The sequence below is a fragment of the Mercenaria mercenaria genome, chromosome 7 (assembly GCF_021730395.1).
Source record: "Mercenaria mercenaria strain notata chromosome 7, MADL_Memer_1, whole genome shotgun sequence".
Taxonomy (NCBI): Eukaryota; Metazoa; Mollusca; class Bivalvia; order Venerida; family Veneridae; genus Mercenaria; species Mercenaria mercenaria.
This window is the reverse complement of record NC_069367.1, coordinates 30,750,399-30,772,652: the sequence shown is the minus strand read 5'-3', so window position 1 is coordinate 30,772,652 and position 22,254 is coordinate 30,750,399. Positions and strand designations below refer to the sequence as shown.

Here is a 22,254-nt window from a genome sequence, read left to right as displayed (position 1 = left end):
ATGTCATTATTCTCGCGTCCGTATGTACATAAATTATGGATTAAAACCAAGCTGGCCGGTTTGGGTTTTATATGAACATAGTGATTAACATTGATTAATATAAAATGACAATGAATATCTTATTAAGTTATAACTGGACGAAAGTACCGAAAAAATAAGCAAGTACAAAGTGTTGCAAAAAAGCATTAAACATATAAACGAATGTTTGTATGTATTTCGGATAATTGTGAGTGATAAGCATAATTCCAAAAATTAGGCAGACTTGATACAAAACTTGCAGAGGTCCTTTTTAAATGTATGTTCAAGATGAAAGCTCCCAAATGTCAATATATTATTATACACACGAATAGAACGTTCGATTAGGGATGGTGAAGTATTTTCTATGTATGTGTAATGATAGAAAAACTCCCTTTACTACCGATATAAAATAATTTTACTGATGATTTTCATCCGCAGATAAGATGTTTTTGTTCAGTATTCTGGTTTTGGTGTCTATGATGGTCCAGCTAAAGATGTTAACACATCTAACAATCGGCTAAAACAGAATTTTGATACATTGCATTATAAGGAGGACGAGTGTAAATTCAGATGATATTTTCAGATTAAAAACTACTTTTACGAGTAGCAAGCATTATCAAAATGCATAATATACAAATCTGCTCTTTCGCGACGCCGCTACTTGTGTTTATGGCTATGTCGTGTTTGAATGTCCATCCCTCTTTGAATGTAATGTTTTGTCAATCAAAATTTGGTTGAAAATGAGAATGGCTTTAATAAAATAATCCTAAATCAAAACAGTAAATAACTATACCACGTACCAAGTTCATTCTGCTTTTTATCAACAATTTCACACTTATAGATCGCCATAACATACCAGATATACATAGGTTTTAACTAGAAACACAACACATGTTTTCCACTAATGCTACTTTCTATAGAAAAAAAAAATCTTTTGTATATTTTGAATTTTGATAAGAGGCTGCTGAGAGAAAGCGCAGTGCACAAAAACAATATCTTGCTTACTTTCTTATTATCTTCCATTTAAACTTACTCCGGAGCATACCTCCAAACCTAGTGGTCTCACATATGACAGGGAATATGGTAATTAAGAAAGTGCAGTGTACAACAACTATAACTATATCTTGCTTATTTTTTAATTATCGCCCTTTATTTCATTTACACGTTAAACTATTGTCCGAAATATAACTTCAAAACTATTCATTAAAGAAATTTTGTCAAACTTTCATAAAGTGACACATTAAAAGCCTTTTAGCTGTAGATCACATATACAAGAAACACAACTTTGTATTGGTTACTTTTTTAATTATCTTTTTTTGCTAAATTTGTGTATCTTTGCATACAAAGATGGTTGACATTGTAGGCAAATGCACTTTAAAGGAAAGATAACTCTATCTTGCTTACACATCTCTCTTGAAATTCATTTAATTAACTTGTAACATTTTGTCCAAAAGTGTTAAAGGGAGACTGTTAATTTGTTTCAGTGGCAGGGAACATTATATTTTTGTGAAGAGAATCATAACGCTGGTTTTCTTACTTTTTTATTATCTTCACTTTATCATTTTCTTTAAAAATTTTAAAAAGCATTTATTTAACACGTTATTCCCTCGGCAACATTTTTAGACGATGTTTTCGTTTCCACGGAGTTAGCAACGTCCAACATCACTCTTATTTTCTCATAATTTTAAAGCACCATAACAAGCACATTTTTCAAAAGGCATATCAAAGCTTATAACAGGGCTTTTGGCTACAAAAAGATTTACGTTGCTAATGGGAATAAAATGCCTTACTGATTATCAGTTATCAACAAGGCTGACGGTTAGGAGTGGTTTTTACCAATTTCCAAGATAGGTAAGTGTAAAGGTAGGGAGATATGTGGATCAATAAGTAGGCAGGTTCGTGGGTATGTTGGAACTGTTTTATCCGCCTAATTAGTAATATGGTTTATCGTGAACTGCAGATTCAGTCAGCATGGTCTGGACATCAATAATACATCCAAGGGTTGAGGTTTCAAAGTATCTTATGTAATTATTTAAACGGTAACAATGTCTTTTCCGGTCAAAAAGAATCAGGCAAAATAGAATTTTTACAACGACAAAAAAATAAATAGGAATATTGTTTTAACCTGAAGGTTTCAAAATAATCTGTTTACAAATAAAATTTTAATTCAGTAGTTTTAAAACATTGGTGTCAAAAATTAAAAAAAAAACAAACAATGGAAAATGTCACACCAAAATCGTTTTTGCCCTAACATATTTTCAAACTATAGAAAATTTCATGCATGCAAGTATAGCCGTACGTTTAGGTGTTCTTTAGAATGATATATAATATCGATGGTTGTGTTCTATATTTGAAATGACATAAAGGAAAGATAGATCAAACATTAGATAAGCGGGCAGGTAAGTGTGAGGCATTGAGGATTACTCGAAAGAAAAAACTATTATCACTCCATAATATAGCATTCAAATATGCTTGTTTCTGTTAAAACACGCGTACGCTAAAATGGTGCCACGTTAACGTGCGATGATGTCAATGTTTTTGTTGCTACCAAGAAAGAGCGCTACTATATTTTATCTACTGTTTTAGATTAAGGGCATATTAGAATTGAAATAATATGTAGCAAAATCGTGTTTTAATTAGATTAATTCACTCAAAATCAGTTATATGTCGGCAAAATATTTCACTTGGGCTACGTCCTCGTGAAATTATTCCGCGGACATAACTCTTTTCGTGTATTAATAACGTTAAAACACGGTTCTACTGTACATTATTTCTTAACTAGATCTATATAAAAACTACAGAAGCTGCTAAATACCTGAGCTTTACACTAAATAAAGATCTCAATTCGTCAAAACTTATTCATAAAATCACATCAAAAGCAAATAGTTTACTTACTAGTAGATTTATCAAAAGAAAAGTCAAAACAAACGGCAGAAACAACTTACAACACTTATGTCCGCACAAAGCTTGAATACTGCTCTGTTATATGGCACCCTTGGCAAAAACCCCTCACATACAAAATTGAACGAGTACAATGATCTGCAGCTCGATACTTATATAACAACTGCGGTCAATCAAGCAGTGTCATCCAAATGCTTATTGGTCTCAACTGGCAATCCCAACACAGGCAAAGCCATCTACTAAATAAACAGTTTCAATGGGTATTTACTAAAGTTTGCTCAACCCTCAGGGAGTAAATACCCAGATATGACTGATATAAAGATAAATGTTATTGGTGTCAAAAAAACTCCCGTGTAATTTAAACCCCCACAAGGCTGCAGGTCCTGATAATATCAAACCACTTGTCTTAAATAAACTGCATCCTGAGTTAGCACCACTGATACAACTTCTCTTTTAAAATTCCCTTGACACTGGAACTTTACCGAAGGACTGGGCGACAGCGAACGTGACCTCATTGTACAAAAAAGACTGGAAAGTGACCCTGTCCATTACAGATCTATCTCACTAACATGCATTCTCTGTAAATCACTGGAACACATCATTGTATCAAATCTCTGAATCCATTTTAACAAGAATGACATCTTGTATGATCTGCAACATGGATTCAGAGAAAAAAGGTCATGTGAAACACGCCTAGCACAAAATTTAAGTCAAGGTAAACAAACAGATCTCATCCTACTTGATTTCAGTAAAGTATTTGATAAAGTCAGCCACCTAAAGTTACTGTATAAACTACAAGAGTGCGGCGTTAACAAACAGGTTATCACATGGATCAGGTCCTTCCTGATTGGCAGAAAGCAGTCAGTACACATAGACGGAATGAAACTGACGAAGTACCTGTCACATCAGGTGTCCCTCAAGGCTCAGTCCTTGGCCCTCTCTTATTCCTATTATACATTATAAATGAACTACCTCAGTCTTTACAATCACAGGTGTCCCTCAAGGCCCAGTCCTTGGCCCTCTCTTATTCCTATTATACATTATAAATGATCTACCTCAGTCTAAATTACAATCACAAGTCAGGTTATTTGCACATGACACCGCAGTTAACCTCACAGTCTCTAAAAAATCAAGACTGTGTAACACTACAACAGGAGTTCCAGAAACTAGAAACTTTGGAGCATGTCTTGGAGATGGAATTCAATCCCAGGAAAGGTCAGGTCATGAACATAACAAGAAACAGAAAGAAATCTACACACAGTTACATATTACATGGTCAAATCCTGGATGTGGTTTCCAGTGCAAAGTATCTAGGTGTTGACATAGCAAATGATCTCTCCTGGAATACACATGTAGATAGAATCTCAAACAATGCAAAAAATCATTGTTTTTCCTACGCAGAAACCTTCCAGTCAAACACCAAAATATTATAGAAACCTCCTATAAAACTCCAGTTAGACCACAGTTAGAGTATGCCTCTACAGTATGGTCGCCACACACACAGAGAAACATACCCAAGATAGAAATGTTACAAGAAGAGCAGCCAGGTGGGTAAAGGGTCAATATTCAAACTATGATAGTGTAACAAACATGTTAAATGGTCTCAGTTGATAGACACTCGAGAACAGACGGACAATTGCTAGACTTTTCACGTTCTACAAAATCGTTCATGGTTATGTAGCTATTTCAATCCCTCCGTATCTAGTACAGCCATTGAGACAAACTCGTCGTATACACGACCATTCCCCCAGGCATTCTCCTTCTTTCCATGCACCGTAACCATTTGGAATCAACAGCCACCCCTGATCATTAGTCATGCAGCCTGATCCTGAACATTTCAGACAGGCTGTTAACGCATCGCACTACTACTGAATACCACGCCCTGTTTTTATCCTGATTTTATTCTTGTTAATACAGTTTTATCTTGTACTATCTTCCTTTGACGTCTTACTGCTAGTTATACATGCATCCAAAATTCCATAAACCTTTTAAAATAAAGTAGCCTCAGGCTACAGTACTTTTTAAAAATAGGCTAAAGGATACAGTCTTATTGCGTGGACCATAACCATCTAACACCTATAAGGAACCTGAATTACTTGATCCCACAATCTCCAGTCCCAGTTTGATTCTCTCAGAGGCTGGCAACTTTACACATCTGATCTACATCTATTTATTTAACCTTAGTTTTTGTAATACGGTACGGTGTAGCACGGATACAGGGATGAAACATAGGCAAGTCGCGTCAAGATACAAGATGGCGGAAGGACCTTCACCTAAGAAAATAAAAAAAAGAATCTATTTTGGACAGATTTAAGGCTTTTGCTGATAAAGACATTTTTTTAAAATCATACAAGAAAGTCTGTACGCAAATTTCTACTGCACTCCTTGCAAGAATAATAACTTCCTTGGATGCAAACACGAATGATGAAGTAGGCAGAACCTTCTCCTCGGCATTATGTCGCGTAGAGATTGATTTGACTGAGGGTTTTCCTTTTGGAAGCATTTTTGCAGCAGGAATAGATATGATAAATAATTTAGCTACTTCAGAATATGTAAAGAATAGAGTAACTGACACACTCCTGTCTGCACTGCTAGACTACCTAATTGATGAGGGTAAGTTAGTAGATCCCAAATTGGAATTGTCTAGCCATCCGATAACCAGACGCCTATCCTGCATTCTAGCTGTCCAGTTACCGGACGGCTAGCAAATATCTGTGTATTTTCTAGCCGTCCAGTAATACTAATAGATTTCCTACTAAATAAGTAATGATTTATTATTGTTTTAATATTATTTACTGTAACGGGCACCGCCTTCCTAAGCCAGGGTTTATGGGACATGTTTAGTTAGAGAAAGAAATGCGAGTACCGCGTTCGAATCTGACTCGGGAGAGTTGGGGGGCGGGGGGGGGGGGGGTGAATGAAGATCAAACCTTGAAGTAAATCAACAATTCAAAAGTAGATATCACATTTAATATTTCAACCTGTGTCTTATCCAAACTAATTTACATATTAACAATGTAGAAATACTATGTATTAGCAGGTGAGGGAACTCTACGCTTGTGCAATGAGAGAAAGAACGTTCCGAACAGTCGTCGTCTACACATTTTATGCACATTTTACTGCGTAAAAGGATCTATATAAACAATTGTTTCATTGGTCCCAGCAATAGTATCTAAGCAACTCATTACAAAACAAAGCTTCGTAACTTTCCGTAAGTGCAATTGACCAACCATACATAAGATGACATAAGTAATGATAATTGGTTTTTAGCGATCCGTGTTCCAATCAAATGCCTCGTATCAGCAGACGACATTTACTAGACGTCAAATAATAAAACATTAGCCGGTGTTATACATGTATGAGATCCATGCAGGTCATTTACACAGTTGAAATCTAAAAGATAAATGTTTGTACTGGGCCTGTTATATTACTAAAAGATATCGATACTTATCTGCAAACAAAATTTTGTGTGAATACATACTAAAGATTTAGAATAAATCACTGCATCATTCAGTCAATATGAAAGTTTGCCGAAATCAGTAATGGTGAGATCACCGTAACGTCATTCATTAAAATCTGTTCATCTGGTGGCTTTTATCTAAACCGAACTTTTAAATTTTAACGTTTTTGTTCACTGGATTTTCAAAATTAGAACATTTTTCAAATAATGATTTCTTTGCATATTTTAATATTCAAATTTTTTTTTCAATAAATAACTGTTTTAAATGACATTTAATTTCAATAGAGGATGTTCAAAACAGTAGTTAAAGGGAATTCCTATAGTTTTTAATGCGCATCTTTCTGCGCAGCCGACACTTTCTATGGAAAACTGAACTGAAGTCAACATTTGTTGAAACATGTTACAGACAATCTTAAATATGAGGAATCTTGAATGAAATAACATTTTTGATAAGTTATGTCAGTAATCAAATGTTGATACTGGTTTATGTTGTATTGACAAGTATCATGCCTGACAGGTATCTTGCTATTTTTGTGGTTGTGTTTTCACATCGCATTTTAGTATAAAGACAGTGTTGTTCATATAATGTAAGATAATTGACTTAGTACTGATAAGACAATATCACCTTTCAGATTATTTAGTATGCAATTATAGAAAGAATTAAGAATTTTTAAAACTTTTTTTAAACTTTTAGCAGACATACCTGTAATCAATTTGGGCAGGTTCGCGCCATTTCCGTCCGAACAGGTGTTTGTATTCTAGCGGTCTTAACATAAAATTTAGCCTGGTGACCCATACATTTTTAGCCATTTTTATGCTTACAATACAATTATCTATACACAAGAAAAAAAAGAAAAAATTCTATGAAAGAGTTTTTTCAAAATTTAAAAACATATTCTTCACTATGGGTATTTTTCATTGAAAAAAGTTCACAAAAGTAAATATGAAACAATATTTTTTTTTCATTTGTACCCATCATTGTAAGGATAGAGTATTACAAATATGACTATGATATCAAGTAAGTATATGATAAAATCTGTAATAAGAAAAATACCGTATTGTGCTGCCTGGATGTATATTTTGGTTGGTATTTATAAAAAAGCAGAAAATTATGAAAATGTTCAAAAATCGCTGGCAGTTTCATCAACAGTGGGTGTGTTCATAGCAATTTTTCACAAAAACAAGCCTGGTGACCTATTATTTTTATTTGTTCTTTGTTTTCAGCACACATTTTCCTATCATAAACATGAATTTAAAAAAAATCTATGAAAGGAAAAAAATTATCGGAATTCTCTTTAAGCGATCATAAACCATTTTGTTTCGAAATAATAGTCAAAATTAATTAATGAATTGCTTGTTTTGTAAGCTTTCCATTCTTCAAAAAAGTATAATTATAAATTTGTGTTTTAACAATTAAAGTTTAGGTCATTGGAAAAACATCACTTTTTAAAAATAACATGGACGTTCGGCGATCAGTGTTTTATCATTTCTAAAAATAGAATATCAACGGATTTTAATACAAACACGATCTCATTCATTTTATCGACTGAAAAATCAGATAAATATTGATATTTTAAGTAAATAACATTTAAAACTATATAAAATCATTACTTATTCATTAAGAAATCAATTACCGGACGGCTAGAAAGCAGGCTAGACGTCCGGTTTCCTGACAGCTAGACACTTCCTCACAAATTAGATCTATAATATGCAGTTTTCTCATATATCAGGGGTCTCAGTTTGTTTGTTTTGGGTTTAATGCTGTTTTTCCACAGTCTGTATAGTCCCAATGCGTGACTAGTTACCTCCCCTGACGGTCTGTCCACAGAGTCACAAGCAACGACTATTTAAAATCGGCGTAATCAGATTATTTGACGTCTAGTAAATGTCGTAGGCTGATACGAGGCATTTGATTGGAACGCGCACCGCTAATAACCAATTATCATTACTTATGTCATCTTATGCATGGTTGGTCGATTCCACTTACGGAAAGTTACGAAGCTTTGTTTTGTAATGAGTTGCTTAGATACTATTGCTGCGACCAATGAAACAATTGTTAGATCTGTTTACGCTTTTTATGACTAAAATGATTGGAAGGAATGAATTCCTGATTGGAAGACTGAGAAATCAACAGTTGTCGTTTGAAAAGTTACAGAAATTATCCCAGTTAATTGTTTTAATACAGTATTTGATTGGTCGTATTTGATTAGTCCAAAGAAGTATAAAATACACTTTATAAGTCCTCTACTAGTGAAAAACCCAGCTTCAGAGACTTTAGGAATGCACTTTTCAGTCTGTCTGTCTGTCTGTCCGCAATTTCTAGTCCAGTTCGTAACTCATGAAAGCATTTTAGCTTGACTTTTCGAAGAAAATGTAGAGCTATTGCACTCGCCCCGGCGTCTGTGTCGGCGTCTGCGTTGGTTAAAGTTTTTGATAAAGTCAAATATCTCTGTTACTGTCAAAGCTATTGACTTGAAACTTAAAATAGTTATTTACTATCAAGTCTACACCAGAGAAACAATCCCCATAACTCTGATTTGAATTTTGACAGAATTATGCCCCTTTTTAACTTAGAATTTTTGGTTAAAGTTTTTGATAAAGTCAAATATCTCTGTTACTATCAAAGCTATTGACTTGAAACTTAAAATAGTTATTTACTGTCAAAGTCTACACCAGGAGAAACAGTCCCTATAACTCTGATTTGAATTTTGACAGAATTATGTCCCTTTTTAACTTAGAATTTTTGGTTAAAGTTTTTAATAAAGTCAAATGTCTCTGTTACTATCAGAGCTATTGACTTGAAACATAAAATACTTATTTACTATCAAAGTCTACACCAGGAGAAACAATCCCCATAACACTGAATTGAATTTTGACAGAATTATGCCCCTTTTTAACTTAAAAATTTTGTTAAAATGTTTGATAAAGTCAAATATCTCTGTTACTATTTAAGCTTTTGACTTAAAACTCAAAATAGTTATTTACTATCAAAATCTACACCAGGAGACACAATTCCTATAACTCTGGTTTGAATTTTGACAGAATTATGCCCCGTTTTAACTTAGAATTTTTAGTTAAAGTTTTTGATAAAGTCAAATATCTCTGTTACTATTAAAGCGTTTGACTTGAAACTCAAAATAGTTATTTACTATCAAAGTCTACACCAGGAGACACAATTCTCATAACTATAATTTGAATTTTAACAGAGTTATGCCTCTTTTTAACTTTTTTTTTTTACTGGCAAAGCTCAAATTCAGAGTCAAGCATTGAGAAAAGTCGAGCGCGCTGTCTTACGGACAGCTCTTGTTAATATTACTTGGCACAAATGTTTCCCATGATGAGACGACATACATGTCATGCACAAAACCCGGACCCCTAGCTTAAAGGTCAAGGTCACAGTTGGAGGTCAAAGGTCAACAGGGCTTTTTTCCACTTAGGTCCATAACTCTGTCATCCATGAAGGGACTTTAATATTACTTGGCACAAATATACCTCATAATAAGACAATGTGTCTTGCTCTACTTTCACACCCCTTGCTCAAAGGTCAAGGTCACACTTGGCAGTCAGATTTTAGCATGGCACGAACAGGACCTGTTTCATGTCCTGTCAATAACTTCGTCATTCATTAAGGGATTTTAATATCACTTGGAACAAATGTTCCCCATGATGAGACAATATGTCATGCGGAAATCTTGGACACCTGGTTCAAAGGTCAAGGTTACAATTTGGGTCAAAGGCCAACAGGGCTTTTTTACTGTCTTGTCCATAACTCAGCCATCCATGAAGGGATTTTAGTATAATTATTACTTGGCACAAATGTTTGCCATGATGAGATAACATGTCGTGCGCAAAACCCAATCCCCTAGCTCAAAGGTCAAGGTCACAATTGGAGGTCAGAGGTCAAAAGGATTTTTTCTTGCCTGTCCAGAACTCTGTCATCAATCAAGAGAATTTGATATTACTTGGCATAAATGTTCCCCATGATGAAACGACGTGTCATGTGCAACACCTAGAATCCTAGCTTAAAGGTCAAGGTCACACTTGGAGATCAAATGTCTGTCTGACTTCTTCCCATCTGATCTATTATTTTGTCCTGCAAAACAAGATTTAAATAATTATATACTATAAATAGGTAATGTTGTAACTTATTATTACTGTCTGTAAAGAAATAGCGAGACAAGTTTTCTGCAGTACAACATGCATGTTACATCCAATTTTTAGGTGTATTTTGACCTATCTCTAGCTGGTAAAGGATTACTGGCCCAATCCCAACATGGCTGATTTAAGGGCCAAAATTTGCTATTTTTTGCTTGTGAACACAATAGTCAGGGCTCGCGCTGTTGCTCACCAAATTCACCATTGACAAGAATTGTAATAATTTGGCGATGAAAAATCACTCTTAGCGAAAAATCAAAGCAAGCATTTTTCGCCACATTTTGTTCACAATCGCAGAATGGTTTTCTAATCTTCTCCAGATGTAGGACAATGGGCATTTCCTTAGGGAAAAAAACAAAACCAGTCTACAATACATTATCCCGGTTATCGAAAGGTCAAAATCTGTCATACATTGAGGTGCAAATATATGTAATACACCTTGTAGATTATTGTGTTTGACACGAGTGACTCAATCATATATTTGTTTAGAGATAATGAACGGATGATTAAGAAATTAGCTGTTACATTACGTGATAATTAAAGGCACTCGCTACAGTTTTTCCGGACGGGTCGACATTTACCCCAACACCGTGCCAATTTGGTTGTGTTTCTAATCGATGTAGCTCACTGCAGACTTGGTGCAGTCTTCTGCGCATGCCCGGAAGTGATTATCTAATGTCGCGTACGGCAAAAATTTGCAAATTATTATATGTTCGCATGCATTTAATGTACAAAATGTATAATATACTGACTAAAGGTTAGGGTAAGTATCACCATGGTTATAAAATATATACATTTAAAGTACTTTTAGTTCAAATTGCTTCAGTCCGACAAATACTGGAGTCTGTTATTTATACTAGCGCTCAAACTCTAAATTGAGTCACAGCTGTTTCTAATCCCGTACCGTGCATTCGTAAACTATAAGTTTTGTTTTTAAAAAAAAGCGGAAACTTTCATCGTTCTATGCCATCAAAATGCTTCAGAAACACCTTAAAATCCGCTTATTAAGAAATCTGCCGTTTGATAATTTTATATATCTCTAAGTCATTTGCTCAAACACTGAAGGAGTATTTCGTACCAACCTGCGTTGTATAAATGCCCGCCACACCCCACCTCGTTGTAATTTGATGTAAGCGAAATCTAATATGGTGACCTATCAATTTTCTTTTTGTTTTAGATAAGGTAGACATAACAAAGGTATGTGCAGAGTTTGATTAAATTCTATTTTGTGAAACTCAATAAAATAGCAGAAGTACCAACTTAAAACTGACAAAAATTTGCAAAAATAGCCCTTGGGTCTGCTGAACAAGTATTCCTTTCTTTACAAAATCATGTTCTTTTAATTTCTCTGAGCATGTTTCAAATAGATAATTGTTTTCCGTTATAAAAATGCTGAGATAATCAAATTTATGCTGATTATTGTACTTAACTGAAAGATATTTTAGGATTACAGAAATTTTGAAAAATGTTTAAAATAGCACCATATCTAGGGGCAAATTAAATTGAAACAAAGCAGGTGACCTAGTATTTTTATTTTATTTTTCAATACATCATAACATGATCTTTTAATATAAAACATTTCATCAAAATCTATTTTTGAGAAAAAATTACGAAACTGTAGCGAGCGTCCTTAATTAAAAGCTGGCAAAAATAATTATAGTGCCATTTTCGGCGCGGCTGATTTTCTGAAGTGAAGTTGAAGATGAAATGTTATGTCACTCAGTTTAATAAAGTTCATAAACGTTTTATATCTAGATTTGTCTAATGCTCCCACCTTCCAAAAAGTCTAGCATTTGAAAGTGCTACTCCACTTGCATGCAAACAACAGCAGTGGTGGAATGAATTTAAGTGGCTTCAATATATGACTCTGGGTCTTAAGTTATGTTTTGTAAATTGCTTATAGGTAAGATTACTACATAGGATAAGTTTTGGATAGCACTATGAAATCATGTACATGCAAGTTTGTATGCTCTTGTGTAAATTGTCAGTTGCAGAAAATATTGTTTTAAGATATTAAATTTCTTAACAATAACAGTTCTCATTTCTGCAAACAATAGTTGCATGAGCCATCCAATGTGGTATGTTATATATAATGTATAGTTTAGAATAAATATTTAGTTTTAAAAATACAATATCCGTCATAAAATAATTATGGTATATTTCAAACTACTATGGCTCCCGCAATGTTTTTTGTAAGGTCTTGGATTCTCTAGCTACTCCATCTGCAATGTTGGCTGCAATATTTGGCTAAAGTGAAGATTTGGCTACATTAAGATTTTTCATTTGGCTTGCCTACAAAAAATTATCCCAATAGAGACCACATTTTACAATCAACTTTTATCAAACTTGCATATAACTTGTATTGGCATAATATCTCGATTCTTTTCAAAAACTGACCCAATCCAATCATTGGTTCCAGAGTTATTGCCCCTTAAAGGGCTGAAATTTGCTATTTTTGACCCTATTAACTTGTTTTCAACTCACCAGTCACATTGAAAGTAATGAATTCTAACCATATAGATGTATTTATGCATAACCTCTATTTATATGGCTGCCTTAAAAATTAAAATAAAACTAAAAAGCTTATGGAAGTTAAAATATATTTCAGAATCTCATAACGAGATAATAGCTCTGCAAGATGATGAGTATGTCGAAAATAAAACACATGTGATGACGACACTAGCCTGCCATTTCTTTAGCAAGCTGACTTCATCTAGAAGCTGGATTGTTGACAAATGTGCAGCAAACAAAAGAAGCATTTGCAAATGTGGCAGCTGTAAACTTGAAGATGTACTGGAACATTTTGATGATACCTCTATTGGTAAGGAAGTTGAACATATTAACCTATAGCCTGCTTGCCGAAATTGGTTTTGCCTTTAAGAACAGTGCAAACCAAGCACGTGCAGGCTGATCATGGTCTGCACTGTTTGCTACTCAGTCAGTAAATTTTCAGTGAACATTACTTCAAGTCATAAATAGTACTACAGACAGACTTTGAGCTGTTTAGTCTGTTTAGATTGTTTATGTTTAAACATAGGTCATAGAAAATAATTTTAGGACAGTTGGGCTTAAGAAGGAATCAACTTACCTATACCTGTCAAAACACATGCTTCTTGTTTGTCTAGTTTGTGAGTTGGGTTTATCTGTATTAAAAATAATGCCCTTTTAAGGATTTTCAAATTCATGTAGCTTATTATGATGGGCCTCCATGGCTGAGAGGTTACGGTTGCTGACTTCAATTCACTTGCCGCTCACAAATTTGGGTTCAAAGCCTCACTTGTGCATAGAATTCTTCATGTGAGAAAGCCGTCCACTAGCTTAAAAAAAACTTTGATGAAATAATACACAAAAGGTTACCGCCATATGACGCTTAAACAGTTACTGTGTCAATGTAATGAGTTAAGGTAGTTCTGCGTATTTGGATCAGAATTTTTGTTCAGCATGCAAACAAAATATGTGCAGGGGCTGGGTGACCTTGACTGTACATATAATGGGCCAACCAAGGTGTTATACTAAGGTTATTTTTAAGGGTAAAGTTTTTCGGCAAACTTTCTTTTTCTGTCATATCTTTGTTACTATTGCTTATAATCTTACTGTAACTTCATATAAACATTTATTTTATTTTTGTTGGGTTTAACGTCGCACCGACACAATTATAGGTCATATGGCAACTTGTCCAGCATACAAAGAAAGTATGTGCAGGGGCTTGGCCCTTTATACCCAAGTTCAAGGTCGCCAAGTTGTTATACATCGAAAACTTTTAATAGTAATTTTTTTCGAAAGTTTTGTTTATAGACATATCTTTAGCACTTTAAAAGATAATGACTTGAAATTTAAGATATTTCTTTATAATCATCATCTGAATCTGTGGTTACAACCCCCATAACTCTAATTTTGGGGGTATTTTTTTTAAAGAATTATGCCCCTTTCATATATAGTTTTTTAGCAATTTTTGCTTTCGGGATATAACTTTAGAACAACATAATATAATGTCTTGAAAATTAAAATGTAGCCGGCCGGCTTAGCTTAGTAGGTAAGAGCGTTGGTCTACGGATCTCGGGTTCGCGAGTTCAATCCTCGGGCAGGGCGTATGTTCTCCGTGACTAGTTGATAAAGGACATTGTATCTGAAATCATTTGTCCTCCACCTCTGATGCATGTGGGGAAGTTTGCAGTTACTTGCGGAGAACAGGTTGTACTGGTACAGAATTTTTTTGTCCACTCTTATCTCCAAAGCCCCTTGAAGGATTTTCATGAAACTTTGGTCAAATAATCACCTCTTCAAGACAATGTGCAGTACTCATGAGTCAGCCATGCCTGATCAAAGTCAAGGTCACAACTCAAGGTCAAAGGTTTTCGCCTTCCATTTCATATCCGCTCTATTTCTCCTAAACCCCTTGGAGGAATTTTATAGAATTTGGGTCAAATGATTACCTCATCAAGACGATATGCAGAACTTATGAGTCAGCCATGCAGGGTCAAGGTCACAACTTAGGGTTTAAGCCTTCCATTTTTTGTCCACTCTGTATCTCCTAAACCGCTTGAAGGATTTTCATGAAACTTGGGTCAAATGATCACCTCATCAAGAACTCATGAGTCAGCCATGTCAACTCAAGGTCAAAGTCACAAATCAAGGTCAAAGGTTTGAGCTCTGTATCTCCTTAACCCCTTGAAGGATTTTCATCAAAATTGGCTCAAATAATCACCTCATTAAGACGATGTGCATATTTTGTGAATACATTTTACCGTCAGATTAACGAATAGTGGATCATTGTCTTACAGACAGCACTGGTTAGCCGAGTAATTTCACCTAAGAATTCATTGCTTTGTTTTCAACATTCATTTAGGTTATTTTGATGTGGATTTCTGTTATAAGGATGTACTGATCATGCTTTACTTTTAACTTAGTTCCAGATGATCTTAGTGCAAGAGTTCAGTCTTTCTCTATGGTTTAATATTTATCATGAAAATTACAGTCAACGTCATATAAAGAGACCATCCAAGAGGCTGCCAAAAGTGGTCTCTTAATAGAATGGTTTCTTGATAGATTTGGTAAATTTTGAATAATAAGAAATATGTTGCCATACCATTCGCAACAAGTTTGAAACTGTGATAAATTTTGTTCAAGATCTGGTTTAAGATGCCATTCTAGTATGAAATATAAAACTGCTGTACTTGTTACTTTTCGGGGTGTTTTTTAACAGGAGAGAAACCATGTTTTAACAGAGAGACTCTTGCACTTATGTTCTGTTATAAAACCTTTTTATTTATGCGTGTTCCATGGCTAAGCGTAAACGTATTACAACCCCAAACCAGATCATTCATAAGGAAATGATGTCAACTCGGACATCGGAGTGACAATATATTCATTTATCAGGTTTTACCTGTTTTGTGGTAGAATAGCGTTAGCACATGTTCATTTGTTGTCATAACAAAATCCCTCGATATTTTGGTACCCTCCCCTGAAAGGGCTCGGGTTACAACCAAACCCTCCGGATTCTGCAGATAATATAACACAAAAAGAAAATGCGTTATCCCTTCAGTAAGGCTCCCACATTTAAAAGAGTCTGTGTCTTGTTTGATTGGTAAAATTTACCTTTTCCCTTTGTTGTTACTACAAATAACTTAAATTGTAACTTTTTGCAATCATCTTTCATTTGGCATAAATGTTTGTCTCAGTGAGACAGGGTGTCATGTGCAACTCCTAGTCCTTTTGACAGCTGGCGGGATCGACATGTTGCCCATGGGCATCTAGTTAAATGTGTGCTTAAACTGTCCAGACTCTGGTTTATATTTCAGGATGCAGGAGTGCCTGGCATGGACAAGTTGATATGCTTCTTGAAAATAATGATATAGGCATACAGGTATTTCCAGAAGAAGACGAGGATTTAAGTTCAGCTGAGAGGACTTCTGCTGAAGAGAAAGTGAAATGTTTCGATAGCATAGACGCCAGAGACCAAGCATTAGCACAGACAATAACATTTTCTTTTCTGCAAAAACAGAGGTGTCCAGCAAGGCAACATTTCTTAACCCCATTCATTGCAGCATCAAATAAACGCTTTAAAATATTTTTCTATGATGCTGAAAATGACATTTTACCCGAGTCAAGAGATTTTTCATTTACTTGCAAGATACCTAAAGATGTTATAGACTTTGAAGCAGTGATCGCAGCGTGGTTTGCGTTAAACTACAAATTCCTTTGTTCTGGTCCAACAGAGATGATTCTCAAAGCACCATTAGCAAAAATTTTTGAATTTGCAAAAGAACGCATTGCAGTTTACGAGTCGAAATTAAGGTTTAGAAATGTTTATGGTGAGAAGAACAAAAACGATTACACAGATTACGATAAGCTAGAAACATGTACACGGCTGCAGTTTATTTGGCCGGATACAATCAGTGCTCCAATTGACATATAACGACTTTCATTTCGTATACTACTGAGGCTGAAATGCGTTTGTCTCAAAGTTTAATAAACAACATGTCTACACAGAAGAAGAGTATAATGTACTGTGAACAAGAATAATGTTTTGTAATTTTATCCCCTACGGCAGTACAGGAAGAGATACAGAAACAAGCCTGTCTGTGACACATTTTTGCCGAGACAATAACATTAAAGGAATGTGAAATGTTCCTTTGGTGACGCTCTTCTAAATACCTTCAAACCATTCTTTTTCATAAAAAAAAATGGATGATGGAGATTTGGGCTAGTTTTCGCTATATGGAAAACTTTGAAAATCTCCACCCAAACTGCTGGTCAGATTTTAAAAATAATCTCACAGCATTGTTCTTTATTCCAAAATTCAGATCCAGATGTGAATGTCAGGTGACCCACTTAGGGTCATCATGGCCCTCTTGTTAAAAAATATACATCTTCCTCTGACCTCAGGAAATTTCAAGAAATCCTGGTAGTGATTAGATGTTAATGTGCAAGTGCAGAAAATTAAAGAATTGTAAGTTTTTGTTCCAGTATTTTTTGCTGTTTATATATAAAATAAAGCTATCCAAATAATTGTTATAGTTATAAAAATCTTAGACATGATCAATAGTACATGTATTTTAGAAAATGTGACATCCCAGCAGTATCAGCTGTGAAATTATTCATAATGAAATTATGTCACGTTTTTAAGATTGGATATGATATTTACTATACAGATGAATTATCATTCCAATAAACCTGATATAAAATTAATTTCATTTTTACCTCACCGGAGCACGAAGTGCTCGAGGTGAGCTTTTGTGACTGGTCATTGTCGGTCGTCGTCCATCGACCATCAAAATTTGCCTTGTGAACGCTCTAGAGGCCACAGTCGTGACCCAAATCTTGGTCAGAATGTTAAATTTGATATCTAGGTCAGATTAGAAACTGGGTCATGTGGGGTCAAAAACTAGGTCAGTATGCCAGATCAAAGGAAAAGCTTGTGAACACTCTTGAGGCCACAGTTGTGACTCAATCTTTATAAAACTTGGTCAGAATGTTTGTCTTGATGATTTCTATGTCAAGTTTGAAACTGGGCCATGGTGGTTTAAAAACTAGGTCACTAGGCCAGATCAAAGGAAAATTTTGTCAACACTCCCGAGAACACAATTTAAGTTTGAAACTCATCAGAGTTAGTCAGAATGTTTGTCTTGAAAATCTATAGGTCAGGTTCGAATCTTGGTCATGTGGGGTCAAAAACTAGGTCACCCGGTCAAATTTAAGGAAAAGCTTGTGAACACTCTAGAGGCCACAGTTGTGACTCAATCTTTATGAAACTCGCTCAGAATGTTTGTCTTGATGATCTCTTAAGTCAAGTGTGAGTCTGGGTCATGTTGGATCAAAAACTAGGTCAGTAGGCCAGATCAAAGGAAAACACTCCAGAGGCCATAGTTCCCAATATTTATGAAACCTAGTCAGAATGTAAACTTTGTCTTGATGATTTCTAGGTTATGGTGGATCAAAAACTAGGTCAGTAGGCCAGATCAAAGGAAAAGCTTGTGAACATTCTAGAGGCAATAGGTGTTACTCAATCTTTATGAAACTTGATCAGAATGTTTATCTTGATGATTTCTAGGTCAAGTTTGAAACTGGGTTGTGTAAGGTCAAAAACTAGGTCACCTGGTCAGATCAAAGGAAAGCAGGCTTGACATGTTGCCCATGGGCATTTAGTCCTTAAATAACCCTTATTTTTGGCAAAAATAGCCCTAATTTTCTACAAATATAGCCCTAATTTTTTGCCAAATAGTGCTTGAAAGCCTGAGAAAAGCTTGTGAAAATCTCATGAGGCCACATTTGTGACCAAATCTTTATGAATCTTGGTCAGAATGTTTGCCTTAATGATCTCTAGATATACATGTATATGTATTTCGAAACTGGGTCATGTGAGGTAAACAAGTAGGTCAGTAGGCCAGGTCAAGTCTGGTGAGCAATATATGGTCATCATGACCCAGTTGTTTATATGTATCAATGTGCCCCACATGAGTGGTGGGGGCATATAGATTTGCTCTTGTCCGTCCGTCCGTCCGAAATTCGTGATGCACCTAGCTCAAAATGTATTTGATATTAATTGTTGAAACCTTGCATGAGTCTTTATCATGATATGAACTTGCGCACCTCCTATTTTTCATTTGACTCTGCCCTTTATTTTTAGAGTTATGGCCCCTGAAACAGTCAAAAATGCTCATTTTCACCTTGTGACACGCCTAGCTCAAAAAGTATTTGATATAAATTGATGAAATCTTGCATGAGTCTTAATCATGATATGAACTTGCGCACCTTCTATTTTTCGTCTGGCTCCGTCCCTTATTTTTAGAGTTATGGTCCCTGAAATAGTTAAAAATGCACATTTTCACCTTGTGACACACCTAGCTCAGAAAGTATTTGATATAAATTGATGAAACCTTGCATGAGTCTTTCTCATGATATGAACTTGTGCTATCTACTATTTTTCATCTGGCTCCGCCCCCACCCTCCCCTATTTTTAGAGTTATGGCCCCTGAAATAGTCAAAAATGCACATTTTCACCTTGTGACACGCCTAGCTCAAAAAGTATTTGATATAGATTCATGAAACCTTGCATGAGTCTTAATCATGATATGAACTTGCGCACCTACTAATTTTAATATGGGTCTGCGCCCTATTTCTAGAGTTATGGCCCCTGAAATAGTCAAAAATGCACATTTTCACCTTGTGACACCCCAAGCTCTGAAAGTATTTGATATAAATTGATGAAACCTTGCATGAGTCTTTATCATGATATGAACTTGCACACCTACTATTTTTCATCAGAGTCCGCCCCCTATTTTTAGAGTTATGGCCCCTGATATAGTCAATAAAATGCATATTTTCACCTAATTATGTGCCTCACTCAGAAAATATTTAATGTAAATTCATGAAACCTTGCTTGAGTCTTTATCATAATGTGACCTTGCACACTTGGCATTCTTCTTGAGAATTTTAGCATTTATTACAGAGTTATGGCCCATGAAATAGCCAAAATAGTGGATTTTTTTGTTTCTGATGCTCATAGCTCAAAAAGTATACTCAGCGTCACTGAAAAGTTACCACCTAATATATACAATGTACTTCTTTACTATTTTATACAATATCGACGTCTCTTTCATGGCCTGTGCGGGCTCTATTACTCATAGACCCTGTCTGATCATGTATGCTAACCCATTTCATGACTGTCAGGTGAGAACAGCACATACGACGTGCAATTTTGCGACATGAAAGTTCGGCGTCAACCATGATAATGGCCTGATGGAGTTAATCATGCCTTAAACGTGGCATTCTTAGCAAGGATATTCTGGTTTTCGACTAACTTTCAAGTGCGATGAATGATTTGCGATAGAAAATTCGTACATGTCGACATTGCCAGAAAAAGTCATTTTGCATGTGCAGCCCGTGCCTCAAATGGAGTTGATCGAATTTGACAAATCTTTACACCAGTGACGTCTCAGCTGCATCAAAAATGTAGTCGTGTTGTGCATTTAACACAGTCCAATGCGATTTTTAAAATATAAGGGCCATTAGGGTGGTAACTTTTCAGTAAGGCTGAGTATATATGGTATAGAATAATGAATCCCTCTCATATTTTTTTAAGGCTATACCCCATTAAGACTGCAAACATTTGAATTATTTCACCTTATTTGTGACAAATGTACCAGTGGGGGCACACCCTGTGTCCTACAAACACATTCTAGTTTTGGGGGTTTTTTTTCACTGATATATCATGCTTTTTAGTTGATAAAACCAATTGTGTTCATTTATAGATAAAAAAAAAACTTTGCGATATGGAAATATTCACGAATTTAAGAAATCCATGAAAATATCAGCCAATTTCCACGTTCACCAAGAAAGGTCATTATTGTCAAGTAACGATAAATAAATTCCTCTTTGGCTCTTTTAACTTTCCGCAATACGCAAATGTTTCTGCTGGTAAAACGCATGAAATCAGCAGTTCGCAAAATTTTTGATCCGAGAAATTAGATACTTATACAGTAATCTGAAAATGCCGAAGGAAAATCTATGTCAAAATCCTAAAATGTTATTCATATGAAAGTATATATAATTGCTGGGAATCTGTCTCAGAATAATGAGGGTGGCTTAGTGAATAATCTGCAGTGCATATGGTAACGAAGTTTATAATCTAATTGTAAGTAACAATGTCATAGTTCATTAAAACCTGTATTTGTCAAAAGTTAGGAATATTTCTTCAGAGGTATAATTCCATGGAGTAAATAGTCATAGAAATCCCCTTTACTTAAATAATTTGATTTTTAACTCACCTGAGCACAAAGTGCTCAAGGTGAGCTTTTGTGATCGCCCTATGTCTGTCGTCGTCCGTCCGTCCGTCGTCAACAATTTGACTGTTAACACTCTAGAGGTCACAATTTTGACCCAATCTTAATGAAACTTTGCAGAATGTTACCCTCAATAAAATCTTGGACGAGTTCGATATTGGGTCACCTGGGGTTAAAAACTAGGTCACCAGTTCAAATCACAGGAAAAGCTTTTTAACACTGTAGAGGCCACATTTATGACTGTATCTTCATGAATCTTTGTCAAAATGTTACTCATGATGATCTCAATGTCCAATTTGAATCTGGGTCTTGGCCCTCTTGTTTCTTTATTGACTTAGTAAAAGTAATTATGTAACATAAGAATTAGCAGTTAAGCCCACAACAGAGAATTTTTAACAAACCGAAAGTAAGTCTTTTTCTTTTCAAAGACTTTCCGTATGTATTTATTTTTAAATACAGTGGTTTAATGTCAATATATCACATATGAATATAGATAATAAGTAAGCAAAATTAAGAATATCAAAGTCTTTAGATATTTATTGTTTTTTACACTATTGCTTTTCATATTCCCTTAACTGAACTGAAGGTTTAGGATGAGCTGTTGGTGGATGGTCCAACATCCATCCTCAGTAATTCTTTGTCGACACTTTACGTGACATCTTCTGCTCAAAAACTACTGGTCAGAATGATCCCAAACTTGGTCTATAGTCCTCTTGAGTATATTCACATGGTTCCTGTTGACTCATTTTAGTGGTCGCTAGAGCTAGAAATAGAAAAAACCTTTAAGGCTTCTTCTAATGAACCACTTGATGGATCTTCATCAAACTTGGTCTATAGTATCAATTTAAGGTCTTCTCCCAGATCTGTTGAAATGGGGAAACTCGGCTTTATCAAGAAGTAACAAGCCACTAGAGCTAAAATAGAAATACATTCAAATGA

At 35.1% G+C, this 22,254-nt stretch overlaps 1 protein-coding gene across 1 annotated transcript; it reads left to right on the top strand.

Annotated features, from left to right (window-relative positions):
• The first annotated feature begins 1,760 nt into the window (after positions 1 to 1,760).
• Positions 1,761 to 17,595, top strand: LOC123555533 (uncharacterized). Its single transcript, XM_053547956.1, has 3 exons — positions 1,761 to 1,869; positions 13,143 to 13,355; positions 16,333 to 17,595. Exons 2-3 carry the CDS (start codon positions 13,205 to 13,207, stop codon positions 16,947 to 16,949), a joined length of 768 nt encoding a protein of 255 aa, XP_053403931.1. The 5' UTR covers positions 1,761 to 1,869; positions 13,143 to 13,204; the 3' UTR covers positions 16,950 to 17,595.
• Positions 17,596 to 22,254: the final 4,659 nt, after the last annotated feature.